The sequence below is a fragment of the Abramis brama genome, assembly GCF_963993115.1.
Source record: "Abramis brama genome assembly, chromosome: 18".
NCBI classification, from domain to species: domain Eukaryota; kingdom Metazoa; phylum Chordata; class Actinopteri; order Cypriniformes; family Leuciscidae; genus Abramis; species Abramis brama.
The window spans coordinates 27,837,414-27,863,613 of record NC_139980.1 but is presented as its reverse complement, the minus strand read 5'-3'; the positions used below and the strand labels follow the sequence as shown (position 1 = coordinate 27,863,613).

The window sequence follows — 26,200 nt, the reverse complement described above, 5'->3', positions numbered from 1 at the left end:
GAAAATATCGATTTTGAATGGCGTTGGCGCCTCAGTTCCAGCGAGGCAACATCACAGAGCGCTCTTGAAATGATCATTTTTAAATTCACTACTAGCTATAGCACAAAATAAACATGAATGAACATCAGAAGGCTTGGCTGAAAGATAATGTACAACTTACCGAAATGCATTATCTCATATAATCGCGGAAAGCCGTAAACACTAAATTACCTCAGGAAATACATTCATAGCTCCTTAGTTAGCAATTTTCAAACTCCACTCAGGACATAATTGGGGTTTAAACCTTTAATAAGACGAAATTGAGTTATTACAATGCACGTCAAAAGGAAAACAACACTGACATCCAAAAAAAGCGGGGTATGCAAGTACTGGCATCATTGAAATTACCATTATGCCTAATACAATGGAGGATAAAGTCATCTATTAAAGTTTTATCAGCAAAGATAAATTCAGTGCAAAACATTGTTCAACACACACATTGGCTACAAGCATAAAATGAGTATTGCGCCAAACAACTAACATGTGCAAGTTGCAAAGGGTTAGCACTGTTACAGTCAATATTACAGTCATATGTTCATGGTGCAAATAATGGAGAAGCGAAAAGTATGACAAAATCTGCAATTACCTGTAGATTTTTTCAAATGCTAATTCAACACTGTATAGCCTACGGTGTGCGTTCTATAGGAAACTATGAATTTCATGACTTATGGGAAAACATTACCTGCGTTTTCACTACTCTCCACAAATAACTTAAGATACATTTGATTTATTTTTTAAACCATACAGAGATTATTTAACAAGGTTACATTATCCTTAGTATTGAAGAACACACATTCTTAAAGCAAATATTAACATCACATCACAGGCAACCCAAGCCGTGTTCTTTTTTTTTTTTTTTGTCTCTCTTACATGAAACAAATAAACACCTACATAAAAGCATGCTAGATTAAAAAAAAAAACTCATGTAGGGTTAGCTGAATGAACCAAGCACTCATAGTATTTACATTTACACCCTCCTATCCCTATACATGTGGATATTCACAAAAAGTAATGGCGGATTCTAATCGCAAGCTTTTATTTCCATCCTCTCAGTCGAAGTCACGGTTGGTGAGGACCAGTGGAGCCACCAGGGTCCACACGTACAGAGAGATGCAGATCCAGCTAGAGGTGATCTTCACCCACACAGAGGGCCACTTGCTGGTCATGGTCTCATAGGTGGAGTCAGGGCTAGAAAATTGACAGGGGGGGGGAAATCAGAGTTTATTAAAATCAGAGATAATTATGACCGCCGCTAGCATAGCTAGCGAAAGCGGTCATATAGGGATTGTCAAAGTTTTTTTTTTTTTCGTCATCTACTGAATTTGTCGTCAACGATACCAGGGACACCGAAACACCGGGGAACATGAAATTTGGTGGGCATGTAGCCCCACTAGACTTTTACGGAAAAATTTCGTTTGGTCCCCGGGGGCCACTCCCCCCCGCGCTGGGCCCCCCGAAACCCAAAAAATTCAGTTTTTCCTAAATAACTACCTGAACCGTGGCACCGAGGATGAAGAAATTTTTATGGTATGTTGGTCTTAAGGGCCCACATCAACCTAGCCCATAATCACTCATTTGTGATTTGCGCCCCTTCCCATAAAAAATGAAAATGCAATATTATTCTGCTTTAATCGCCCCTATCTTCAGTTGAGATGTTCAGAACTGCACCATATTTCATGTGTATGATTAACTTGACATCCTCTGGGGGTATGCTAAGTTTCGTAGAATTTCATCCATGGGGGGGTATAAAATAAATTCATTTATGTGCACATTTAGTGACTGTACACTCATCGGCCTGTAGATGGTGGTGTTGAGCGAAGGGTTGCTGGTTTAAGATGATACTGTCACACACACACATGCAGGAATACAAACAAACGCAAGCATGCACACACACTGACATCCACACACACAGACACACACATACAAATCCACATGCACAGACACACACGCGCACACACATGTACGCACGCATACATACACGCACAGACACACACAGACACACACATACACAAACACACACACAGACAGACATGCACATACTACTACTTTTTTTTAGGTATATACATAAACACGCAATACAGCCAAATTGCTCCACGTCATTTATTTTTGTGGAAAGCCAGTGCAGGCCTGAGCGGCGGTCATATTTTGTACCGCCATGCGGTACATCTAGTTCTGTAAACTTTGCCAACCATAACCATTTCAATATAGATAGTGACACACCAAAATGGCAGATAGCAATAACTGACCATTACTGTTATGGCATTTCCAAATGGTTTTATTAATAGAACAGCTTTCATTCAAGTTATTCATTTTAGTTTTAAAAAATAAAATAAAAATGCAGTTAAAAATATACAAACACTACTGTTCAAACATCTGGGACCAGAAACATTTCTTATTATTTTTATCAATTTTATCCAGGATTTTTTTTTGAACGGTAGTGTATATTTGAGTATAATATAAATAAAATTATATAATTATACAGTCATTATGAAAATGGTTATAGACAATAAATATTAATATATATAAAATTAATAATAGTTAAAATATTAAAAAATACAGTTTAATGATGGCAACATTTTTTAAATACATTATGGTAAATAATTTCAGTTCGTAATCCATTATTTATTATTCAAGGTTGTCAGTAGATATTGGGGGTAAAAATGTTAATTACAGTAATGTCAGTCTTTTAACATTCAATATTATAATTCACTACACCTATATTTTTATTTACAGAATTGTACATGCGAAATTAGACAAAAACATTATAATATACAATAGGAATCCTGTCAGAAAACCTGTTTTTTTAAATAAGCGCTTGATCTACTTCTAATATTGGCCTAATCAAACCCAGACAGATCATTTACAGATACCAAATTGTCACCAATATATTGTGAAATGAAAGTGATGAAAAACCATCATCACATAGGCACGTACCTGTACCAGTTGGTCAGTGTCATCATGATGTACAGGGAAGCCAAGAAGAGCATGAAATGGAAGAAAGAATAGCTGTAGGTGACTCCATCCTTCTCGTTGTCAACGGCACGGTTGGAGCCATCGCTCACTTCAAAGTTCTCTGGAGCGGGACCATCCTCGATCAGAGCAGACTCGTCGCTGGTGAGGGTCAGTTTGTTCACCTGAGCATTGCTGGAGTTGCGGATGCTGAGGAAATAAAAGGAAATTTGATTGCAGTGTTGAAAAATAGCATCAAAAATACGACATATCTTTTAACAAATGTCAAGCTTTCTTACCTGGAGTACAGCACACACATCAGGAACAAGATCAGCCCGACAATGCCCTGGGCATCCCACCATTGAACAACACGGTCCTGACCAGCAGGGCTGGTGCTGTTGAGGCCAATAATGCCAAGCAAGCTGGGGTTGCATCTGCGTTCTTTGGGAAAATCAATATTTTAGACCGATTTTATGAACAACAGAATATCTTCTTTTAGACAAATCTTTCACAATGCTTACCAGGTTCATTGGTCATAGCAGACCAGGTCAGATACATGGTGTACAGGGTAACAATAGAGGACTGCAAGAGACCAGACCTGGGCTGGGACTCCTGGAGGAGAGGAAAGAAAGAATGAAGAAATTTAATAAAGAAATTTAATTAAATTTGATGCTCACCTGAAGCATGTCTGCATTTCATGAATCACTAAGGACCACGGTTTCAGCTAAAAAACTTATTTACATTTCTACTAAAGGATAAAAAGTCATCTAAATCTTGGATGGTAAATTAACAGCAAATTTTCATTTTTGGGTGAGCTATTCCTTTAAATCTTAGGAGATTATCACAGTTCCAACACCAGTCACACAAACTCCCTCTGATGTGTTGTATTCATTACCTGGATTTTAGGCAAGATGGACAAGACAGATGAACCAACGCACAGCAGCATGTTGATGCTGATGAAGACTTTGTTCTCAGTGCAGCCATCAGAGTGAGTGTAATACACATAGAACAAGACCAGAGACATCAGGGACAGAGCGTAGTTGATGGCTGTGGCAGACAGAAGAGCTATGGACGGTAGAACAAATGTGTTAGAATGCAATCAATCTTCTTTATGATTGCATATACACCAGCATCGCAAGAAATATCTAAACATAAAAGGGGCAATATCTTATATTTAGGTAAAGGATACACTACCATGTAAAAGTTTGGGGACAGTAACTTTAAAAAAAAAAGGAAATGATTACTTGTATTCAGCAAGGATACATTAAATTGATCTGAAGTGACAGTAAAGATGCTCTTTTGTGCTTTCTATTCATCAAAAAAAAAAAAAAAATCATGATAAAAATGTATCACAAACATTAAGCAGCACAACTGTTTTCAACATTGATAATAATAAGAACTGTTTCTTGAGCAGCAAATCAGCATATTAGAATGATTTCTGAAGGATCATGTGACACAAGACTGGAGTTATTCAGATTTGCCATCACAGGAATAATAGATTCCTGATTTAAATAGTTTTTAAATTGTAATGATATTTCAAAATATAACTGTTTAACTGTATTTTAAACAAATAAATGCAGCCTAGGTGAGCATTCTTTCAAAAACAACCTCAACAACCCCAAACATTTGATTTGATACTTTTTTTGTCAAGCTACACCGCTGCTTAATGGAAAAAAAGGGGGCGGCAAAACAAATCAAGTTCTCATAATACATACCTGCATACCAGCAGCGAGAGTTTCCCTCCTCCATTTTCTCCACCCAGGACTCGTTCCAAGAGTGAGCGAAGTCGATCAAGAGCACCAGCTGGATGAGGATAAAACAGAATGCTCCAGCCATGCCTAGGTAAAACCAGACTGGAAGAAGCCCAGCAGAAGATCATCATTAGAACCTCACAAATAAATTCAGGGAACAACTTGAGTCTGCCTAGTCCCACTGTTAAGTGAGCTTTACGAAAAAGCCCACTGCAGATTGTAAAATGTATATGTATATTTAATGTACAACTATATCACACGTTTAGCATTTAGTGTTTAATTAGGTCACTACTGACAATGTTGAGTGGACGTATAAAGTCAAATACATTGTATTTATGTAATTGCAAGTATATTTGATATTTAAGATGATAAAGTAAGACTTTACCAGTTGTAAAAGGGCCCTCAGGAATAAAGAAAGCTCCGACTGTGATAGCAGTGGCCGCAGCAAACTTGAAGAACCAAAACCTGCAGAAGATCAAAATATTTAGAAGGATTAACATTTCTGAAATCAGTTTGCATGTTTTGAATGCCCGTCTTCTTCAAGAACACAGTTCTTGGTTTCAAACGTTCAACCTTTCAGTTACAGGTCAAGACTTCAACCACTAGGTCACACTAACCCGTTATGCACAGCGGCTCTTGGGTCCTGGCTGCTCTTGACCTTCACCATGATGAGAGAGAAGAGCAGGAAGAACATGGCCATTCCAAAGCACACGCGATACACGGCCTTATACCCAACCAGCACATCGCAGTTCACGTGACCTTCGACCCCTGGGATGGACGTCCCCATTCCTCCTTCACAAAAGCCTGGAATCTACAGTGACATTAAAAAAAAAAAAACATACAAATGACCAGAATGCTTCAGTCGCAACCCTGAACATCAAATAAGGTACAACAAATTGAAACTTGTTTAGAATAAAAGAAGCACTCAGTATCACCTTCTTCAGATGCCCTTCCATGCCTGGCATGAGCATGATGCAAGCAATGCCCACACCCATCAGCATGAAGAAGGCATAGATCAAGCGAGTGACAGTGGAGTTGTTTCCACCTGGGCAGCATCCGCACAGCAGGCAAGGAGCACTGCCACAAAGGCAAGGAATCTACACAGGAGACAAACACACATTAAAGGTGATGTAAGCCATTTTAGATGTTTTGCCAACTTCAAACACACACTCCCAATCCAGATCTAGCAGCAAATTAATGTAGGCATTGCAATAATATAATGTATAAAGATGGATAGATATTTCTTTTGACGCATACAATTAAAAATATAATAAGAGACAAAAGTCACAATAGCCGATAAGCAATATGATGATGTCGATAAATCATCCCTAGCTATAAACAGCTTCATTCTGCAAAATGAGCAGGGATGGGTGTAGAGGTGGGCGATATATCGTTTAGACGATAATATCCAAATTGTTGTCTGGACGATATGCAAAATTGGGATATCGAATATTTCATAATTTGTACAATCCGACCCCCCCAAACATGAAAAGAGCTGAAAGAAGTTAAAGAGAAAACAAATAACGCACACTATAACCTTCTAAACAATTATATGTAGCGATTTTTAATACTGTAGGGCAGTACTATTCCTGGAAGCAACCTCCGAGTGGCCCAGCCCATGGTCCCGTGTCGTCAAAAACGCACATTCATACGTAAATTCGAAATAGTGCGCGCAGAAGCACATGCGCAAAACCGTTTTGTAAAATGATATATGAATTATTTTTATTTTATTATATGTCATTTTACAAAAGGACATTTTACAAACCTACATTTTGCGCATGTGCTCCTGCACGCACTTTTTCAGTCACAACACAGCAATCAGAGGAGGACGCGCTGAAAACTGTAATGCTGTTCTCTTCCTTCATAACTCGTACTGAGAAGGTTTGAGTTGCAGAGGAATTTGTGACTGTTTCACCTATTCAACCACATCAAAGTTTCGTAATTAGTAGCCCAAGTCCGTGCTTTTTCTCTTTTTGTTCTTATGTGCTGAAGGGCCGCTGTGCCTTGGTGAAACGGTGTTTGTACGTGAAGAGCTCCTTTCCTAAACGCCATAAACCTAAAAAGCTGCCTCAAAGAACCAGCAAAAGTAATGATTATGAATATATAAAATATTGCAATAAAACATTTTAATTGTTTATTCATTTCTGTGTCGGCTGCAAAGATGAAGTTGACGATAGGCTATTGACTCGCGATCTTCGCAGTAGGCTAGTGAACGCACCGGAGAAATGCACATTTATTAGGCTACATAGTTTTATTTTGTTTTGGATGGTTTTGTTTAGAACCAGCTTTCTGTAAATATATTTCAAATTTTTTAGGCCTGTGAGGCGAGTAGCCTAGGCTACGGTCCGGTTCATGATGATATAATCTCCAGTTCAAGCACCTTGTGTTGTGCTAGCCTATATTTACATTTTATGTATTAAATCCAGGAAATTGGTTAATGAAAAAAATATTCAAATTAAGATACAATTAATACAAAACTAAATTCGTTTTAAAGAAAGGCTTTGTGCTTTCTGTTTTGAGGTCTCTGTGAAAGTTTGAAAGTCTTTTAGTGCCGCTCTCAGAGCGCTCGCGAATGATGGATTTATAGCTTTTTGGGGGGGAAATGGATGGATTTATAGCGTTTTGAAAATATTTTTTTTTTTTACTTTGAATTTATCATCAACAATATTGTTGTTTGATTTAATAATCACTGTTGCAAGAGGTGCCTAGTTCCGTTTTTTAATTTTTTTTATTTTGTAAGTGGAAAAAATAGGGGCTACCTCGGATTCTGTTTAGTTAGCTCCTTTATTGTTTTTTTTTCTATAGCCTATAATAATATGTCAAATGCAGCAAGTCAAAAGACCAACTGGACCTTCTTTGCCAGTTTGCACACATTTCTTTGAAGGATGGCAAAAATATCGTCTGAATATCGATATCGAATTCATCATTTTTGTCAATATCTCCCACCCCTAGATGGGTGACGCATAAACATGGTGACTTCAAAGTGACTCATATCAGTGCTTAAAAAAATAGACTAATGAAAGAGGCCTCATCCCTCACTTGTACACAGGGTACAAACCAGACAAAGCTTGTGCCTAAATTTGTCTGGCTTTACATAACAAACACAGAGGGTTTAGATGTGATTAGTTCAAACTTTAAATCCTTCCTAAAATAAACGTCTGGATAAAAAAAAAAAAAAAAAGTTTACACTACTAAAGTTTGGAGTAGTTAAGATTAAGAACATTAAGACTTTTTAATGTTTTTGTAATGTTTTTGCAAGAAGTCTCTTATGCTCACCAAGGCTGCATTTATTAAAGCTACAGTGTGTAATTTTTTAAGTTGATTCTTAGCAAAAAACACTTCTTTCAAAAATATATGTGCTCATTAATGTGTAATTACTTGTACCAACTAATCAAGTAGCCTATTCTCGTAAGCGTAGAATCTGCCATTTAGAATACATACGACCAAGCAGCTCGAATGGTGGCAGCCATGTTGCGCCTCCATCTTGAAAATACATTAGCCAAAGAGGGACATACCTGGAAATTCAAGCTTCGCCTTTCGCGTTTTGACACTCAGTGGCACTGTGACGAATGCGAGGGGGAGATTACTCGCGACTGCCGGCAGATTTGAATTAATACGGCCACCGTAGAAGTTAAAACGCACTCGGAATGGGAGGGGCTAGAAAGTAATATTCAGTTGGTAGTCATAAACAATTTCACCGCTAGATGGGAGAAAATCCTACACAGTGTAGCTTTAAGTCAAAAATACAATAATACAATGCAATGCTGTAAAATATTATTATAATTTAAAATAAGTGCATTTTTATATAAATATTTTATTCCTGTGATGGTAAAGCTGAATTTTCAGCATCATTACAGTCTTCAGTGTCACATGATCCTTCAGAAATCTTTCTAATATGCTGATTTGCTGCTCAAGAAACATTTATTATTGTTTTCAATGTTAAAAGCAGTTGTGCTGCTTAATATTTTTGTAGAAACGTAATATATATATTTTTCAGGATGGTTTGATGAATAGAAAGTTCAAGAGTAGCATTTATTTAAAATAGCCTAGGTTTTTTTGTAACACTGTAAAAATCTTTACTGCCACCTTTTACTGCATTGCTGAATAAAAGTATTAATTAATGTTTGTTATATTATTATTTTTATATATTTTTTATCTTATCTTAAATCTAATCTCTGACCCAAAACTTTGAATTATAATTCATACATACATAACAGATACCTACATACATATGTGTCTCATCAAGCTATTATGAAATGTTACTGAATAGTAAATAGTGCAACATAGCTTCAGAATCTAATGTTTTCCACTCTCTCTCTATCTCATGTCATGAGCTGCCATTTGATCGGTGTTTTGATGTCGCAACACCTGAAATCCTAACAAACATGTGACCTTCTTAGAAAACCTCATGTTATGATGGCAGATCATCTGTAAGTGTGTTGTAGTCCCATTTAAACCCCCAAATCACACGTGTTGGGGACATGTGTCAAAATCAAAAATTCATATCAAACGAGCAGCTGTCATGATCACAAGAGCAAACATTTTCATCTACAATTATTTGCCTGCAAATACGAGAATAATAGAAATATATACGTTCGGTGATCCAAAATCACGCAAAAAGCAAAACATAACAACACAAAAAAAATTCTGCTTCATCACAACAAGGGAACCACCCAATATGACATTGTAACGTTACATTTCGTAAAGCAGAAACAACTGATTTAAATCGCGCTTAAAACATATTAAAATTAATTAATGTGAAGTTATGTGTCATTATTGGTAATTATTCTACAGATGCAGTGGGTTTTATGAATTTAGGGAATCGCGAAAGGCCCAGACACCATTTTCTCTTGTGTCTCTTTGCTGATGCGGATGTCATCAGCTCGCAACTCGCTGAAAACCCGATAACGTCTGTTATTTTTCTTCGCACATCCATACGATTATATTTAGATTCCAGCAGTATATTAATATGTAAACTCACCCAACTGGCCATGGAACAAAGCCCGAGTACGGCCCCCATGTTCAGCGGTGATGTGCGACGTTTCTCCGGACTGGTTTGAAAATGGACGCGGTGTGTTTACAATGTTGCTCCGCTGTCTGATGAAGCCGGAAACTACAGGTCAGTTTCACATTGAACGTTTCAAAATAAAACGTCGGCCTTTCACGCTGACAAAATAATGGGGGGGAAATTAATAGGAGGTTGCTGGAATTTTTTTGTTGTTGTTTGTTTGTTTTAAATATATATATTTAATAAGTCCCAAAATGAGGGATAGATAGATAGATAGATAGATAGATAGATAGATAGATAGATAGATAGATAGATAGATAGATAGATAGATAGATAGATAGATAGATAGATAGATAGATAGATAGATAGATAGACAGACAGACAGACAGACAGACAGACAGACAGACGTAAACAAAAAATGAATGAAAGCCCATTTCATTATCTCTTAAAAAAATGTTAACTGCAGACCTAATTTTATTCATAAAGCTATAGCCTACTCTATTCAAAACCCTATGAAATAGAGAACTTTTTTCTGGGTTTATGGACTACAAAATGAACAGCTCCCTTCACACAGAGATCAAACCTTGTTTATGTCCCTTTAAGAATGGAAACTTCCAGCCTGTTTTTCACAGCATTCATTATTGTTTCTTGCTTAATTTGAAAGTTGATTAAAGAACAATCACTTTCCAAAACAGTGCTAATTCAAAAAATAAATCTACATTCTTAAACAGTAAATATATATATATATATATATATATATATATATATATATATATATATATATATATATATATATATATATATATATATATATATATATATATATATATTGTAACATCTGTTCATAACCCTCTGGTGCTGTTGGGTAATTTTTGACCAAAGTTTGTTTGTTTTTTTAGAATTTTTTTACTTTATATGAATGGTAGACTACTAAACTTGGTAAAGGTTTTGGCACTTGTTGTGTGAACACACACACACACACACACACAAAATCATGGACATGATAATGATTCGAAAAGGTTAAATGGTCCTGAAAAAATAAATAAAAATAGTCACTCTTGGATGCCTGCATTGGAAACGAATGGGGGACGAATTTCATCTATTGGAAACGTTTGGTATTGCGCACAAACAAATTCTTACTGAAAGCTTATTGAGCTTATTTTTTTGAGATATCAATCTCAAATTTGGAACACGGCTTGTTTAGATTTTAAGCTTTGATTTTCTCGCAGTTTTATAGTAAAACGTGTTTTGGAAAATATATATTTCATGTAAAAATTTTAATTGGAATTTTTGTGCATTTTTCATAACAAGATGTAACATTTTATAACTTTTTTCAAGTTAATTTTTTTAACGTATTTCACATCAGCAATAATCTGCCAAGTGTCGTCTTTAAAAAGAGATCAAATTTAAGTCTGTGCTCCAAAGCATTCAATATTTATGACAGTTTAAGTTAGAAAATTTAACTTTCAGGTCCATGCTCAAAAAGTGAATAAATGGATTATAACTATGGCATAAATATAATTTAGTACCACAAAATCCCCTAAAAAAAAAGAAAAAAAAAGAAAAAAAAAAAGAAAGAAATTGACTGACACGCGAACTCCGTGAGAGTGAACCAAAGAGTTAATAACTTAATAATATAAAAGCAAGGTGATCAGAAATTGTGCGATACAGCCATGCACGCTTGGTCACATTTCCTCATTAATGTTCTTATGGTGAAATCAAACATCTAGGCCTACATCATTAATTCATGAAAAGAAATTCAGTAATGAAATAGAAACCAAGTAAGCCTGGTGTCAGTTCATGGAAACAGCTGTACAGTCATGGAAGTCAGTCTGTTGCTAAGTATGGTAATTGGCGCTGAGGCAAATTATTAAATAAAATGGAGGTCTAGAATATCTGTGTTCTGAGAAATGTGATCAGGGAAATGTTATTGGTCATGATGTGAATATCGGATTTGCATGCACTATTATTAGAACAGCACATCATTTTAAATGGCAGTAAAATTCTTTCACCGAGATCATGTTTCTCAACATTAAGTCAACATAATCTTGTCTCTTTAGTAGTTATTTGTAAGGATTAAACATATTTTCCTTTTTCATGCAGCCAATTTAAAAATGACTTCAATCGGCTTATTTGTGGGATGAAGCAGAAGTGATTCACATAAGAGCTGTAATTGGCCCAGAATGTCTTATGAAAGGGCCACCGTTCTGTAATACACTTGGTCAGTCATTTCCCCATCCCAGGAAAAGTGACAAGTGGCAAATGTGTACTTCTGGAATCTGATCTTTTCCATTTTAAAGCTTACATTCATTAAGTACAACGTTGTCATGCCTTCAAAGTCTCCTTGTCTGTATTCCAAGTAGATGTTACTAATTATATTAATGGATCTCAGAGAAGATTAAGGACATTCTAATCTAGCCACTGTATATGTCACCATCACATCAGAACCCAAAAGTGATAGGCCTATTTTAAACTGACCCAGCCACCACATGTATGTGGGGCCCATATGGATATGAAATGGGCTGAAAAACTGGGCCCTGTTTAGGATTGGCCACATATTCCATAATGGCCCCATGCCAATTGACCACATGGATTTCATGCTAAATTGCTCTTGCCACTATGTGGGTCCCAACTGGGCAAAATGTGCAAGACCCATCTCGGTCCCAGCTTTAACCCAGCCAACATTTGTATGTGAGGCCCATTTGGGTTTGAAATGGGCTGAAAAATTGGCTCTATGGGATTGTTCGTGGGTTCCATAATGGTCCCATGCCAATTGCCCACACGGATTTCATGCAGGATTGCACTTGCCAACAGGTGGGCCCCAACTGGGCAACATGCGCAAGACCCAGCTTTCTAAAAGGTTACTGCATGGGCTGAAATATGGATTGTAAGTGGGTTTGTCCACAGGTTCCATGTTGGCCCCATGCAACATGTGTGGGGAGTAAAAAATTGAACAGCATCAGTTACTTAGTTCTTCTAAATAAATTCCAATTAATACTAGTTTTGATCTGTGCATCTGGTCATTTGTTTGAACAACTTTGGGTTAAAAAGCTTTGGTTGCGTTTTATCCTGTTGTTTGTCTGACAATAGGTAAAATTACCATACCATGCAAACCAAACCAATCAGGATTATGCAAAGCAATCAGACATGTGATGTAGTCATATTGCTTTAATAGTCAAATTTAGATTAGTAACTGTAATTTCTCCCTCTAGTTCCTCCACCATCTGCCTTTTCTCAAGAGAGCTGGGTTGACTTTTTCACAGTTAATCACCTCTTCATGAATTTTTCAGAAAATAATCTTTTTTTGTCAGTCTTTTAGATCAATACTCTTTTGGTCTACAGACATCCTCTATCACTTCATAATTAAACACATGCCTTTGGGCCACCAGAGTTCATTTTATTTTTGGAATTGACAAATGGGATGAAGTCGCTGCCATGTGGAGCAGGATACAGAGGTGATTATCCTCAGCCAGTTCAGAGGGTTACCGTCTTGTTTGTTAAAGGGGATGATTGTGGTTGCATAAGGTGTTTAAGGTAGTAGAGACAGAGCAGATAGGTCACTGAGTTAGTGTCTGTTAAAAATATTATATTATATTATATTATATTATATTATATTATATTATATTATATTATATTATATTATATTATATTATATTATATTATATAGGGTGAATTCAGGTAAATTGGGACACTTTTGCCATTGAGAGAAGTTTCACTTCACATTACTGTAAAGAAACATTACTCTTTTTATTGTTTTTGAAAGAAGTCTCTTATACTCATCAAGCCTGCATTTATTTGTTCAAAAAAAAACAAAAAAAAAAACAGTAATATTGTACAATATTATTACAATTTAAAATAAAGGTTTTATATTTGAACATACTTTAAAATATAATTTATTTCTGTGATGCAAAGCTGAATCTTCATTAGCCATTGCTCCAGTCTTCAGTGTCACATGATCCTTCAAAAATCATTCTATGCTGCATTCTATAATATATAGTTTTTATTATTATTATTATTATCAAAAATAGGCTTTTAAATATGCATGTAATTATTCCCATTCACATTTTAAATAGCCTATAAGTGTGGCAAAAAATATTATAGGCCTATATTCTATTCTATTCTATTCTATTCTATTCTATTCTATTCTATTCTATTCTATTCTATATCATTCGAGTGTAATCTGCCAGTTCATATACACACTATGAATAGACAAAAAAACATACTTTTCTCTGTCTGACAGGCAGTGTTTGGCTATGCGCGCTCTCGTGTGATGTCAGCAGCGCGCGGGGTAGTTGCGCTCGCTCGCGCTGGACTCAGTGTCAGAGAAGGAGAATCACGACGAAGATGGTCTCAATATGCGGAGTTCCCCTCGCGGATAGCCTCTGTTGGTACTGATTCGGAGTGTTCTCCCGGATAACTCTGCTTCGAGGAGTCGCTTCGTATTCGGAGTGAGTAAACGCGCTGTTGCAGGACTGTCATAAGACAGACAGAGAGGGTTAGAGATGAGCCAGAATTGTATGTGGAGAGCATCACTGCGCGCTTTGAAGTTCTTTATGTGCGCTGGTCTATACAGATGCTCACTGATGCATTACAACTATCCGTTTATTTACATGCCGCCTAAACGACAGGACAGTACGTAAATGAATGAACCACGTGTTATGAATGTGTATTGATAGTAGTTAAATAATCTCAGCTGTCGTTGGGAAAATCTATTGTTCCTATTCGAGTGTCATCTGCCAGTTCATATTCACTGTAACCATGCAATATACCCTGTACGCGTCTGACACACAGGAATTGACTATTTAAAAAAAAAAAATTCTTAGATCTATTAATTTAACGAATGCAATTTAATTAATGCGCTTATGAAAGGTTTTCATGATGAAAGAATAAAAGGTTATGCTAAAATAGAACTATAATATATTATAGGATTTGATGTAGTCTGGTAAAACAGAAGTAAAATGTATTATATTATAGCTGGTTTCTAACTGATCTGAGATGCTTAGTTGCTGGTCCATGCTGATCATATTGGATCATGCAGTCAGCTGGTCATGCAGGTTAAGTAAGTCCAGTCACATTGTTTTTTAGAACATGATTGCTGGTCAAGCTATAATGACCAGCTAGAAGCATGTTTCAAAACAGCTTAAACTGGATTTTCCAGCAGGATTATTACAGTTGTAATATATTAATTTGAATGTAAATGATTAATCTACAATGATTTTGTAAATAAATGCATAACAAAAAGCCAATGCAAAGTTAGTGTCTGGGCTAAGTAGCACCTTCCTTCTAAAAGTTGTTATTTCAAAACACAAATAGACCACAATTAATTCTTCTATCATGAACATTTTTTATTTTTTTATTTCTGTTCTTAATCTAAATTGAATTAATTAATTTTCCTCTTTAAAAGCCCTGCATGGAGAGAATGCGCAGATCCGATATTGTGACATTTGTGATAATTTAGTTGCTAAGTTAAAGGTGGTTAAAGTTGCCTAGGAGACACAGCAGTTTCATTATCTTCTCATCTAGAAGCATTTACTCAAACGGGCACCGTGTCCTTTCCACTATAACGAGTTTTGCATTTACATTCTGGTATAAGGGCCCTTTGTTCGTTGCTATGGGTGCTGTCTCTTTTTTTGTATGCTATGGTGTTCTTGAAAACAAAAGATTGTCATATTGCTGGACTGTGACAATAGATGAGCCTCCAGCAGGGTTAAATCACACATGAAATTACATTGATAAGTCCTATCTTTCCCCAAAACAGCTCAATAACCCTCACAAGATTTACTGATAGAGGGCAGGATCTGGTGCAAAGGCTGTCATTTTATTGCAGCACGCTTAATAATATAACAGCCTTAATTCTTATACAGGTCATCTTCTGTTTTCTGGATCCAAATAGTGGATGATTTCTAATTGCTTGGGCAGGTTTGTCCGAATTATACAGAAAAAAAGATAGACGTGTCTATGAAAAGCATACATCAAATCTCATGATAAAGCCGCCCTTCCACATCAATCAATCTCGACGTCAGAATGTGTTTCGGTCAACGTGTGTGTGTGTATGTCGTGCCATGGTACAGTTGATTATCTCCTGCTGGGTGCCGCCCATGGAGAATCTATTTTTAATTGGCCTTGTTGATGATAACATAAACTTTGCAGCGGTGTCTGCCTGCTCATGAAGTTAATTGTGCTCACGGGACTTGACAGTATCGTTTGGTACAGTTTATTTTCTTCACGTTCACACTTGCTCGTCTGCTTTCACACATGTCAGAAGACCGGCAATTAGGGAAGAAAAGCAGATTTGATGCCCAGACTTCTTGTTTTATTTCTTTAGGCTATTTTAACATGTAAAGTTATAGTTTTGACAAAATGCCACAAGCCAGAAATAATTAAAATTATACGAAAGGATTGTGACAGTGACATGTTGTTCTATTGATCATATCTAAAGCATTTTTGAATGGGAAATATCTTGAAAATCATAGTACTGTAAGAGAATGATGAAACAGTAAAATGCAGCTTCAATGTTTTTATTTATGTATATTAAAATAATCTTATAGATGTGTCTGCATGTTAAACCTGAATAACTGAAAGCATTTTTAAAGCAGGGCTATGCAGTTTCGGGAATTTCTTCGCTGTATTCTCGCTTTTTGCTCGCAGGTTTCTCTCTAGAGCTCCCCCCACAGCTTCGGAATAGATATTTGACAACACTGTTGTAAAAACTCATTGGCGACTCCCAGATACCAGAGGCTAGTAGATCAACGACATCAAAGCAGATGGGACATTCTTTAAAACGTCTTCTTCATTCGGGTTCGAACAGCGTGAGGGAGCGCAATAATGACAGCATTTTAGCAGATTTTTTTGCCGTAAAGCAATTTGTTACATCGCGAGACCTGATATCACGCGATACTTCCTGACGCTGAGCTTCCGCCGGCCCAAAGTTGCAAGGGTGGTTTTTCGGCTCACAGACGCTTGGGGGGTGCGAGACGACCACCATTCAACCCGAAAAAAGTCATATAACTATTCCAATGACTCCGAAGCTGTTCGGTTAAGGTAAAAAAGTTACTTAGTTCACCTTTAAGCCAATCATAGGTTGATTCCCTCAAGAAGTTTTTCAAAACATTTGCTCTGTTTCCTTCCAGCCACGCCAACAAAAGCTCAACCAATGGTGTGAGTTTGAAGGCGGGTCTGTCTGTTTATTGACCAATTGCAGGCCCCCAGGAAAAAATGTTTGAAAACAATCAAAATTACACACTTCACCTTTACATTTTTTCTTCTCTTTTACATTTACCTCAGGAGTTTGAGGAGGATTATTAAACAAATTCAAATCAATTTAAACATATTATTACGAAAAAGCATTGGGAGCTTCAGGTGCTTATTTGTAACCCATAGTCTTTTAGAGCAGGCATTTAAAAATATTTAAACTGACAGTATGCAACAGATCAAAATTTGGCTTTGAAGAAGCGCAGCCTCTATTTTCTCTTTGAACAGCTGATATTCATTCTGTTTCAGCCTCCTTCAGAGTATCATCAAGGCTCTAGTGAAAGGCATGACAGCTTCTGTTCAAGTGTTTCACTGGCGAGATCCCAAGAGAGCTCAACGCTCCATTCATTCCACCAATTGGTCCATGTATTACATAAATATTCTCCTGTGAACAAACAATAGAAAACATTGCCCCATGCAACACAAACAATCACAGATCGTTATTACTTAAAAGTGACTTTTTACCCAGTTCAACTTACAATACCACACAGTTACATGGCATTTACTGTATAATAGACATATGTAATACTGAAACAACTTATAATATTTTTTCTTGTAGTCTTTTTGGACCCTATCTAATTTATTCGACCAATGGCAGATTGTTTGAAAACAATCATTATTTTTTGCAATTCAACTAGATTCTGCTAGTGGCATCTTAAAATAGTGAAATGCACAGAAATTTGTGATCATAACAGGTTTATTTATTTATTTATTTTTTGTGTTCAACTAGTGGCCAAAAGGATGAACCAACCAAAACTGTTCATTTAATTTAATTTAATTTAATATTTTATTTTATTTTATTTTATTTTATTTTATTTTATTTTATTTTATTTTATTTTATTTGTTTTATTTTATTTTATTTTATTTTAAAGAATTGAGTAATGGTGGCACCAAAATACGTAAAATAATACATGAAAAATAAATTAATAAATAAAATCTGTGATCTCTCTATTTTGACCATATCATTAAACTGTTATTTCATAGGTAAGGTTCATGTTGGTTTCATATAAAAATTAAATTATGATAAAAAAGAACATTATAATGTATTTGTAACGGTTTGTCACTGTATAAAGGTGTACAACAAAGGAGATTCAAAATAGTAAATTGTCTTTATTATTACAAAATACAAAACAAAATAGTCTTTATCATTATCCACAAACTAAAACACAGGAGATCGCTGGAGAATAATGTAAAACAACCATTATAATATTGACGTTGACATAAACAATACTGGACAATGGAAACTCAGGGCTTAAATACCAGAGGAATGTAATCAAGAAACAGAACAGGTAGAAAATCTTTGAAAATCATTTGGTATAGCAAAATTACATGAAATAACCCATTAGATTTATTTCAGTTTTTCACTATAAGGAAACTTACTGTTAACCATAACAGTTTTTTACCATAGCATTTTTACAGTATTTTCTTTTACCATTAAAATTATATGTTTTGCTCTCTGCCAAATTAATAATTTACATATAACATGATTTTTTTTGTATTACCTCTTTTTGTGACTGCATGGGTGTATTCTACAGGGGACATTGATGGATCAGTGGTATTTTGCAGAGGTGCACATTGCTAACATGTGGGCTTTTATTCATCTCACCATATGGGGTACATCATGTGGTGTTCCTAAGGAGTTAAAACCACACAGTGTTCTAGTGATAAGGCCTAATCTTAGGCTCTATATAGCAGGGCTTGTTGTATAAAAATCTGGCACCGGAGGGTTATAAAGTGCCAGGGGTCACACTCTTATCTGTTATTTGTTATCTTAAATCGCCGGATTTGAGCGCATCATTACATTGGACCTAAAAATACACCGCAACAATCTAGGGACCAAGATATCCTGGCTTTGAGTTTGATCTTCAAAATGTCTTGCACCAAGACAACAGCTTATTTTATCGTCTGCTCTGAGCTGTACATACCATATGTCAAGTAAATAAAACAGATTGTTGCATGTTATGAAGCTTTACAACTCTCACTTTCTGTCAAATAAACCCTGTGCCTGTGTTTGCGCTGGATAAATTGTCTGTGACGGGAGAATATAGGGATCACATTCACATGGAGCTCTTATCGATCGTGCACTGGAACCCTCACAGATGTGAATTATTTATCAAAGCACAGTGTCTTCATGCATGGCAAACTATTTGTGTCATAAGCCTAGACTGTAGGTATTCTGAGAAGTGTTATAAAATACTGTCAATGCTGTTTTGAAAGACATGTCTTAAATTTTACATTTCGTGTTTGGCTAAATGCAACAGTGAGAGTTTAATAAACCTAATGATGCCTGTGTTAAGCCCCACTCACATTCTGACAGCGATTTGCTGTCGCTCGTTTCTCCAAAAATCGTTGCTCATGGCTCTAGAAATCAGCATCTCTTACTAATAAATAAATATCTAGGAATTTAATGGAGCGTGCCATAATGATTCTTGTTGTAGGCCTAAGGAATACATATTTGTAAAAAAAGAAAATATTACAGACGGCATAAATGTAGTCCATTAACTGGCCTTAACTATATTTGATGAATACTAAACAAACAAACCATGTGGTAACACACTGCATTCATTTATTTGTATAAAATACTGGCAAAACTCTTAATTTCAAAGGTAGTTGTGAGTGGAAGGTTATGTGTTTGATTTCAGACTTTACTAGTTGTGTTGTTTTTGATTCACTAAAAGGGACCGGCTCATGGGAATAATTTGTTGAAGTCATTTGTTGCACTGTTTTCTTTTGATTTATTAGAAAGAACCAGCTCATAATAGTCATATAGGTTGAGAGTCGGACATGGTTGTGTTGATTCACTAAAAATAACCTATTCTCTTAAAAATAATGACTTCAAAAGGGAGTTTTTGTAGTAATGCCATAGAAGAACCATGTTGGCTTCCCCAAAAAACCTTTCAGTGTACCGTTCTCAAAATAACCATTTTTTTTCTTAGTGTGAAGGACATTTCAACAATCTAAAGAAGCCTTTTCCCACTATAAAAAACCTTTTGTGCAATGAAAAGTTTCCATGGATGTTAAAGTTTCTTCAAGCTCTTAAAGTTTAGGATTTAGGAGCCATCATCACCTACTCATAAATATTCATCCATAATAGCAAAGCAAAAATGAGCAAAATTGCATATTTAGGTACAAGGTTATCTGATAATATTTCCCCTCTAATGGAACAATTTTAGGGCTCTTCATTGAATATAAGTCAAGTTATATGTGTGCATGTTCCTTATGGCTGCATTTCTATTGATCAGTCTTAGTTTGCCTCCCTCTCCTTTCTTGCCATTTTCTATACAGCCTGTCATAAATCTTTTAAAGGTGTTTTTATACTGTATGGGGGATATCAGCATCAAAATCTGTGCCAAGCAACAGCGAAGAGCCAACTGACTCTCAAGCTGATGAATTGTTTTTTTTTAAAAAGCTAACGTGGACATTTAATGATTAGAAGCGTTTAAGTGTACCATATATTGATTTACAAAATAAAGCTTTAGATAAATTAACCTGATTGATTTTTTAATTTTGTTATAGGCTGCTTTTTGTGAAATCTCTTTCATGCAGATTTACTTAAATGTTCTGTGAAAGAAAGAAAGTCCATTTACTTTATTGCTCTGCCTGTCTTGTTGTTGGTTACCGCATATAGAAATCATTGCTCACTTTGGAGTCAGCAAAATGGTTGGTTGAAGCCGGTTAAAAGAAGCTATAGCAAAGAAACCCCCTAAGATGCATGAAAATTGTTCTACCAAAAAAAAAAACATTTCACAGTGGAATATCCCTGTGAGACTGTTCTAATGCTTTATAATAGGCTACTGCACTCTTTTGTAGGCTACAACTAGATTCTAACCTTTTTATGAAGAAAATGTGAATGATGCTTGTAGTCTCGGTTCTGTTTGCCAATAAATTGTTTACTGTTTGCTAGGCAGTTGCTATGGTATTTGGAGTGGTTGTTAGGTCTTTGCCAGGGGATTTGCTAACTGTCTCATTTAAATCGAAAGAGCCAATCTTCTCTGAAATGTTCTTGTTTCTAGATCCCTCCAATGAGATTTTTGGCCCACTTTATCATCTGCCCAGTCAAAAATTGGAAGTTAGATTGATTATCAAAGTAATAACACAAGCCTTTTTTAACAAGCTGCACAATTTGAGATACCATTCATGTTTGTAGCATGAATAGTACAATGAAATCTCTAAATGTATAAGCATACTAATAGTGATGCTTGCCTTGGCAAGTACAACTAATCACACCAATCAACATTGCAATCAATCCTTGAAATACAGATGCAAAAATCATTGCCATTTCTGATATATTTGATTGTTACAATTTTACAAATGAAATGATTGTGTTGCAACTGGCTTGTAAAAGCCTAGAAATAATATGGAATGATAGTTGAATGCTTGATGTTCCCTATCATCAGTCCAAATATAGATTTGGATAATGTCAGATCTGATTGATGCCACTTTGCCTTTCTTTGGTATTCCAGCAGTGTCCGGTGCACATTGATGTTGCGTCATTGAGCACGATCTTTGTTTGGGGAGGCAGATAGCCAATGGGAAAATCATTCCCTGGGGATGCACTGTGCAGGGAACCAAGGTCTGCATTTGAAACGTGAGAAGATGAATCACATGTAATCTGTGCTTTGTTCTTCTAGCCCACACGTACAGGCTTTGCCCTCAAGCAGCTGGCATCTGCTATTAATAGGCAAAGATTAAAAAAACCTTTGTTGTCCAGCTAACCTATAGTTCATCTTCAATTTGCTGCTGCTAAGTATGTATCTGATCCTCTGTAGATGATTGGATGTGACTTGGCTTGTGTTATTTTTGGCCGTACATGTGATGTGATGCAGTAAACAGCTTTGATAGCTATGGGTATGGCTGGAGACGTCGCTGTAATGCAGCGCTAATTGGCTTTGTTCACCATGCACAGATGTGTCGGAAGGTGTTGGATTATTCAAACATGTGACCAGTTGAATTGATTTAATCAGACTTCATTTAGACCTTGAAAATTAAATCATCTACAATATAGGAATATTTTGATGCATTTGAATCTTAGGGATGCTGCAGTCAAAACAATATTTTCAAAGGTCTGAGGTGGAATAAAGTGTGAAAATATGTGACAAGGGAATGCTTGGAGCAATTTCATCTGACACAGCTGGAGCTCTTTGATAGTTGTATAGTGTGATGGCTGTTCCTCCAAGCATTAATGGCATTAAATCCTCCTTAAAGTCCCCATGAAATTAAGATTTAAGTTTTTTTGGCTTTTAGTATGAAGTTGTTAGTCTTAAGGTTATATATGATGTAGTGTGCTCCAAAACAATGACAAAATTCACATTTAGAAGATATAACTTATAAGCATTTAAAATTGACAGTCTTTCACTTCTGCTTATATGGATTAACGATTTTGATGACATCACTCTGCACTTCAGCTTCTTATCAGATTTTCTGTCCAATCAAATGCTCTCTAGAATCTAAAGCGTCCCGCCCCCTACACTATAAATAGACACTGAAGCTGCGGCTGAGATCGGCCACTTGTTCACACATTTACTATTTTCGATATGGTGAATGGCACATAATGCACTATATAGGAAATAAGGAGCGATTCAGACAGTGTCGCACACAGTCTGGTCCAGTCCAGAGACACGATCGACCACAAAACTAATCGGACCATTTGAATTCCACACAGAATATATTTTAAAGCGATATGGAGGAGATTAGGAGGAGAAATGGTTAGACAGACTCAGCACTAGAAACAGCACTAATGCGTAGAAGGGATAACACCGGTGCCAGGCACCAACATAAATTACAAATCCTCAGCATGACTATGTTCATTCTTTTGCTTTAGTAAGAGTTTCATAATAAATCTAAAAGGGGAATCTATTAGACTGTGGCTTTCAAAAGCTGCCAAATGCGGCTTTGCCGAGCTCGACGGCTCTGGCCGAGCTGTGATATAAACAAAACTCTATTGGCTATTTAAAAAAGGGGAGGAGCTGCTCGTTATGTCCCGCCCTGTCTTCCTGTTTCAGTGCAAATTGCGTCAACACACTGAATAATGCTGCCCGTTTCAAAGCACTTCAGTGGGCCTTTAATTCCTTCTGTAGAAATGTTTGCTATGAGTAACTCAGCTGAAAATGCAAACTTAAACCAGTCTTATTAGCTAGTTTAGCTGGCTCCCAGACTAGTGTTCAGCTGTTTTCATAATTGTTGGGCAGTAGCATCTCTAGAAATTTTCTTCTTCTCTCCATGAAATGTCCCCTTTAAAGCGCTTGAAAAAATGTGTAAAAAGTACTGAAGACCATAATTAAACAGATGTAAGAACATTATTGAAATTCATCAAATTTATTTAGACTAATATTTTTTTTTCTATAGCTTGATCGAAGTTATGCTTGCTCAGCATATGGATGAAAATAATTATTTGCTTTCCTGTCATTTCTGGGAAAACACGTTTATTACCATGGAGTCTCTTAGATTTGTAGACATGTATGCACATTTTAATAAACACTAATAAGACTTATTTTGGTATTTGATGCACTCAGATTTAGTACTATTCCGTAATATGAATGCACAAATTGATAATCACTTATCATCACCTGCTGAAGTAACCATATATAGTTCTGTGTAACCTGTAGAAAGAATCAACCCAAAAAGAATATATCCCCAATTTGTCACTTCAGATAGTGAAGTTAGCCATATATCTCACTGGTGAAGCTGAGGTAGTAGGGATACTATTTTTTTCAGTCATGCAACTTTTCATTTATATAGCTATCGCTTAATCAGCCGGAATCATTTGAACAGCTCACGAATGCGCTGAATCATTTAGAGCGGATTATCACTCATGAACTGTTTAGAACAAAGACAGCAGCAAGTATTTAGGCGTCTACAGGTCACTGTGCCTGCTGCTTGAGAACGATTTGTACTGCAACAAGGATCACCATGTTATTGTTTTTTGGACATGTGCCATAGTAATACTACCATGGTGTTCTTTGAAATACCTTGGAATACCATATAAATATAATAGTGGAAAAAGTTTAATTGTTCATATAACTATAGCGTCCCCACAGCCAAACATTAGGCTACATGGCATTAGGGAGTTGTCCAGATTACCTTGAATTAAGTAAGGAACCATTGTCAGATGTGCTTAGAAACCTTATATGAAAAATATGTGGCATTAAAAATTGTCCTGCTGTTGTATATGATGACTTAATTGGTGTTTCTCAGGCTTTTATAAATATTCAGATATTCAGTGTAAAATCTATTTTTATTTTAATTAGTCATGACAACCAGCAGCTCCAAAACCGAGTTATTTCACAGTGTGAAAAGGCTAATCCACTGGTATGTCTACAGAATACAGATGTAAATTTTCATTTTAATTTTTCATTTGTTGATTATTATATATTTTATGTGATTCTATTGATAATTAAGAGTTCAATATTATTAAAAAATGATTGTTTACTATTAATAATGTTTGTGTATTCTATATATTTATATGCTTATTACGTGACCACGTCATACTTATCAACATCTAATTATAGCAACATGCGAAGGTAGCTCCTTTTATAGGCAGTAGAGAGCGGGGCAGCTCGCATATTTTAGAACAGAGCCGAGTTTGTTTTGACCTGGGAAAGACTATAATGGCTCAGATTTTGCTCAGGCAATAGCTGTCAAAAGCTTTATCATATCTGGTACTGAAACTGCACAATAGAGCAGTGTCAAAACAGTGTGATCGTGGCACTCGCTTTGTGCACTCAGAATCAATCAAAAGATGCCTGGACCGAAACAACTCAAATATAAAAAAATAGTTCTTGTGCTTTCATATTTATTTTGAAGATCCTGAGAGACAATATTTTGACAACATTGTCGTTTCAAAGATGGATATGTCTGTTATATGCACAGTGTTGATATATTTTCACAGCTGTGTGACAGTTATGGGAATGAAAAGTGAAGGTACAGTATGTTCAGCTGGATTTATTATGTACACCCACCACAGAGTTATGAGGTCTTGACCTACACCCCCTCAAAAATCAAAGAGCTAGTCCCATAGATCATTTATGTTGCAGTCACATGGCATGATCATACAGTAAGGAAAATATTCAGGGTGAGTGGAATGGCTAAAAGCTTTTGTAATGGTATATTGTAAATTGTAATATTTCCGAAGATATAGTTATTTTTGCTGAAACTAAAAAAACATGGTATTTACATACACACTGGGTCACTTTAAATGCTTCTGATTAAAAAACCCCACTTCTGTCTAGTGTATTTCTTGGTTTTGTGACAGAGCTCTGACACTCCTGTTTTGTCATGTCTTTGTGTGGGCGCGCATGTTTAGTCTGTTCCTTTTATAGTTATCATATGGCTTCAGAAAACGTATGCACTCAATTCATATGGATTACCTTTGAGCTGGTTTTAAGAAACCGTGAAATCAAAATCGAACATTCTTGTTTTTAATGGAATATTGCAGTATTTATCATAATTGATTAAATATTTATTGTGCACATCTTTATTTAATCTTTGATCAAAATAGCTTCCCCTACCTCTTGAAGCAACATCTCTTCTCTGATGACATGTTTACTGGAGCAAGGGCGGGGCAACCTGTCACTCACATGACATCACAGCAATAGCAAACCACAACCATCCAATCAATTCTTGATGGACAAAATCAAGTCCCACCATACATTTCTTCTTTAAAAAAAAAAAAAAGCCTTTCACTCAGAAATGCATCACAATAGGGAAGAAAAGACTATTGCAATTTTCTTTTCATGCCGACTTTAATTGTGACCTTGTTGTCAATTTTGCATTTTGACACCCCATTCTCATTCATCGTACTGTAAAGATAAACAATCTGTGTCATACAGGCATGAAACATGCATATACCATCATACCCTCCAGCTCTAGTGAAGACCAGCAGTGCGTGATGTATATGTGGCATTTATCATCAGGGTGGAAAAAGGATAGTGAGGTCTCTGTAGTGACAGTGGTGTTGAAGATTTACTATTCACTGCTCATCCACTTATCTGTGTCCATGTAAGCCTCCTGAGAATGGAAACGCACAGGCATAACAGTCCCGCAGTAAGCTCGTTCAGAGGTCAGGCAGCTTTTTTAAGGATCAGACTCAGTGGTTCCGAGGTTGCTTGGATTTATCTGGGTTTGACCCTGATGCCCTAAACAATGTCCTATTGGCTGTTCTAGGTTCCATGAGTGATGGTTAGGCAGGCTGTCATCAGGACAA

The 26,200-nt window shown here is 36.2% G+C and overlaps 2 protein-coding genes across 2 annotated transcripts in view; one reads left to right on the top strand and one right to left on the bottom strand.

Moving 5' to 3' along the window:
• Positions 1 to 270: 270 nt before the first annotated feature.
• serinc1 (serine incorporator 1) lies at positions 271 to 9,859 on the bottom strand. The gene is made up of 10 exons (XM_084091532.1): positions 9,721 to 9,859; positions 5,675 to 5,836; positions 5,357 to 5,550; positions 5,125 to 5,204; positions 4,704 to 4,841; positions 3,884 to 4,053; positions 3,510 to 3,600; positions 3,288 to 3,429; positions 2,974 to 3,198; positions 271 to 1,227 (listed from the first exon to the last, which is right to left on the bottom strand). The coding sequence occupies exons 1-10, from the start codon at positions 9,757 to 9,759 to the stop codon at positions 1,089 to 1,091; spliced, it is 1,380 nt and encodes a 459-aa protein (XP_083947658.1). The 5' UTR covers positions 9,760 to 9,859; the 3' UTR covers positions 271 to 1,088.
• Positions 9,860 to 14,047: 4,188 nt separating this feature from the next.
• The window catches only part of pkib (protein kinase (cAMP-dependent, catalytic) inhibitor beta), a 34,240-nt gene continuing 22,087 nt past the window's right edge, over positions 14,048 to 26,200 (top strand). The window contains exon 1 of the mRNA XM_084091530.1: positions 14,048 to 14,195. The gene's annotated coding sequence lies outside the window, so the exon portion shown is untranslated. The remainder of the gene's footprint in view (positions 14,196 to 26,200) is intronic.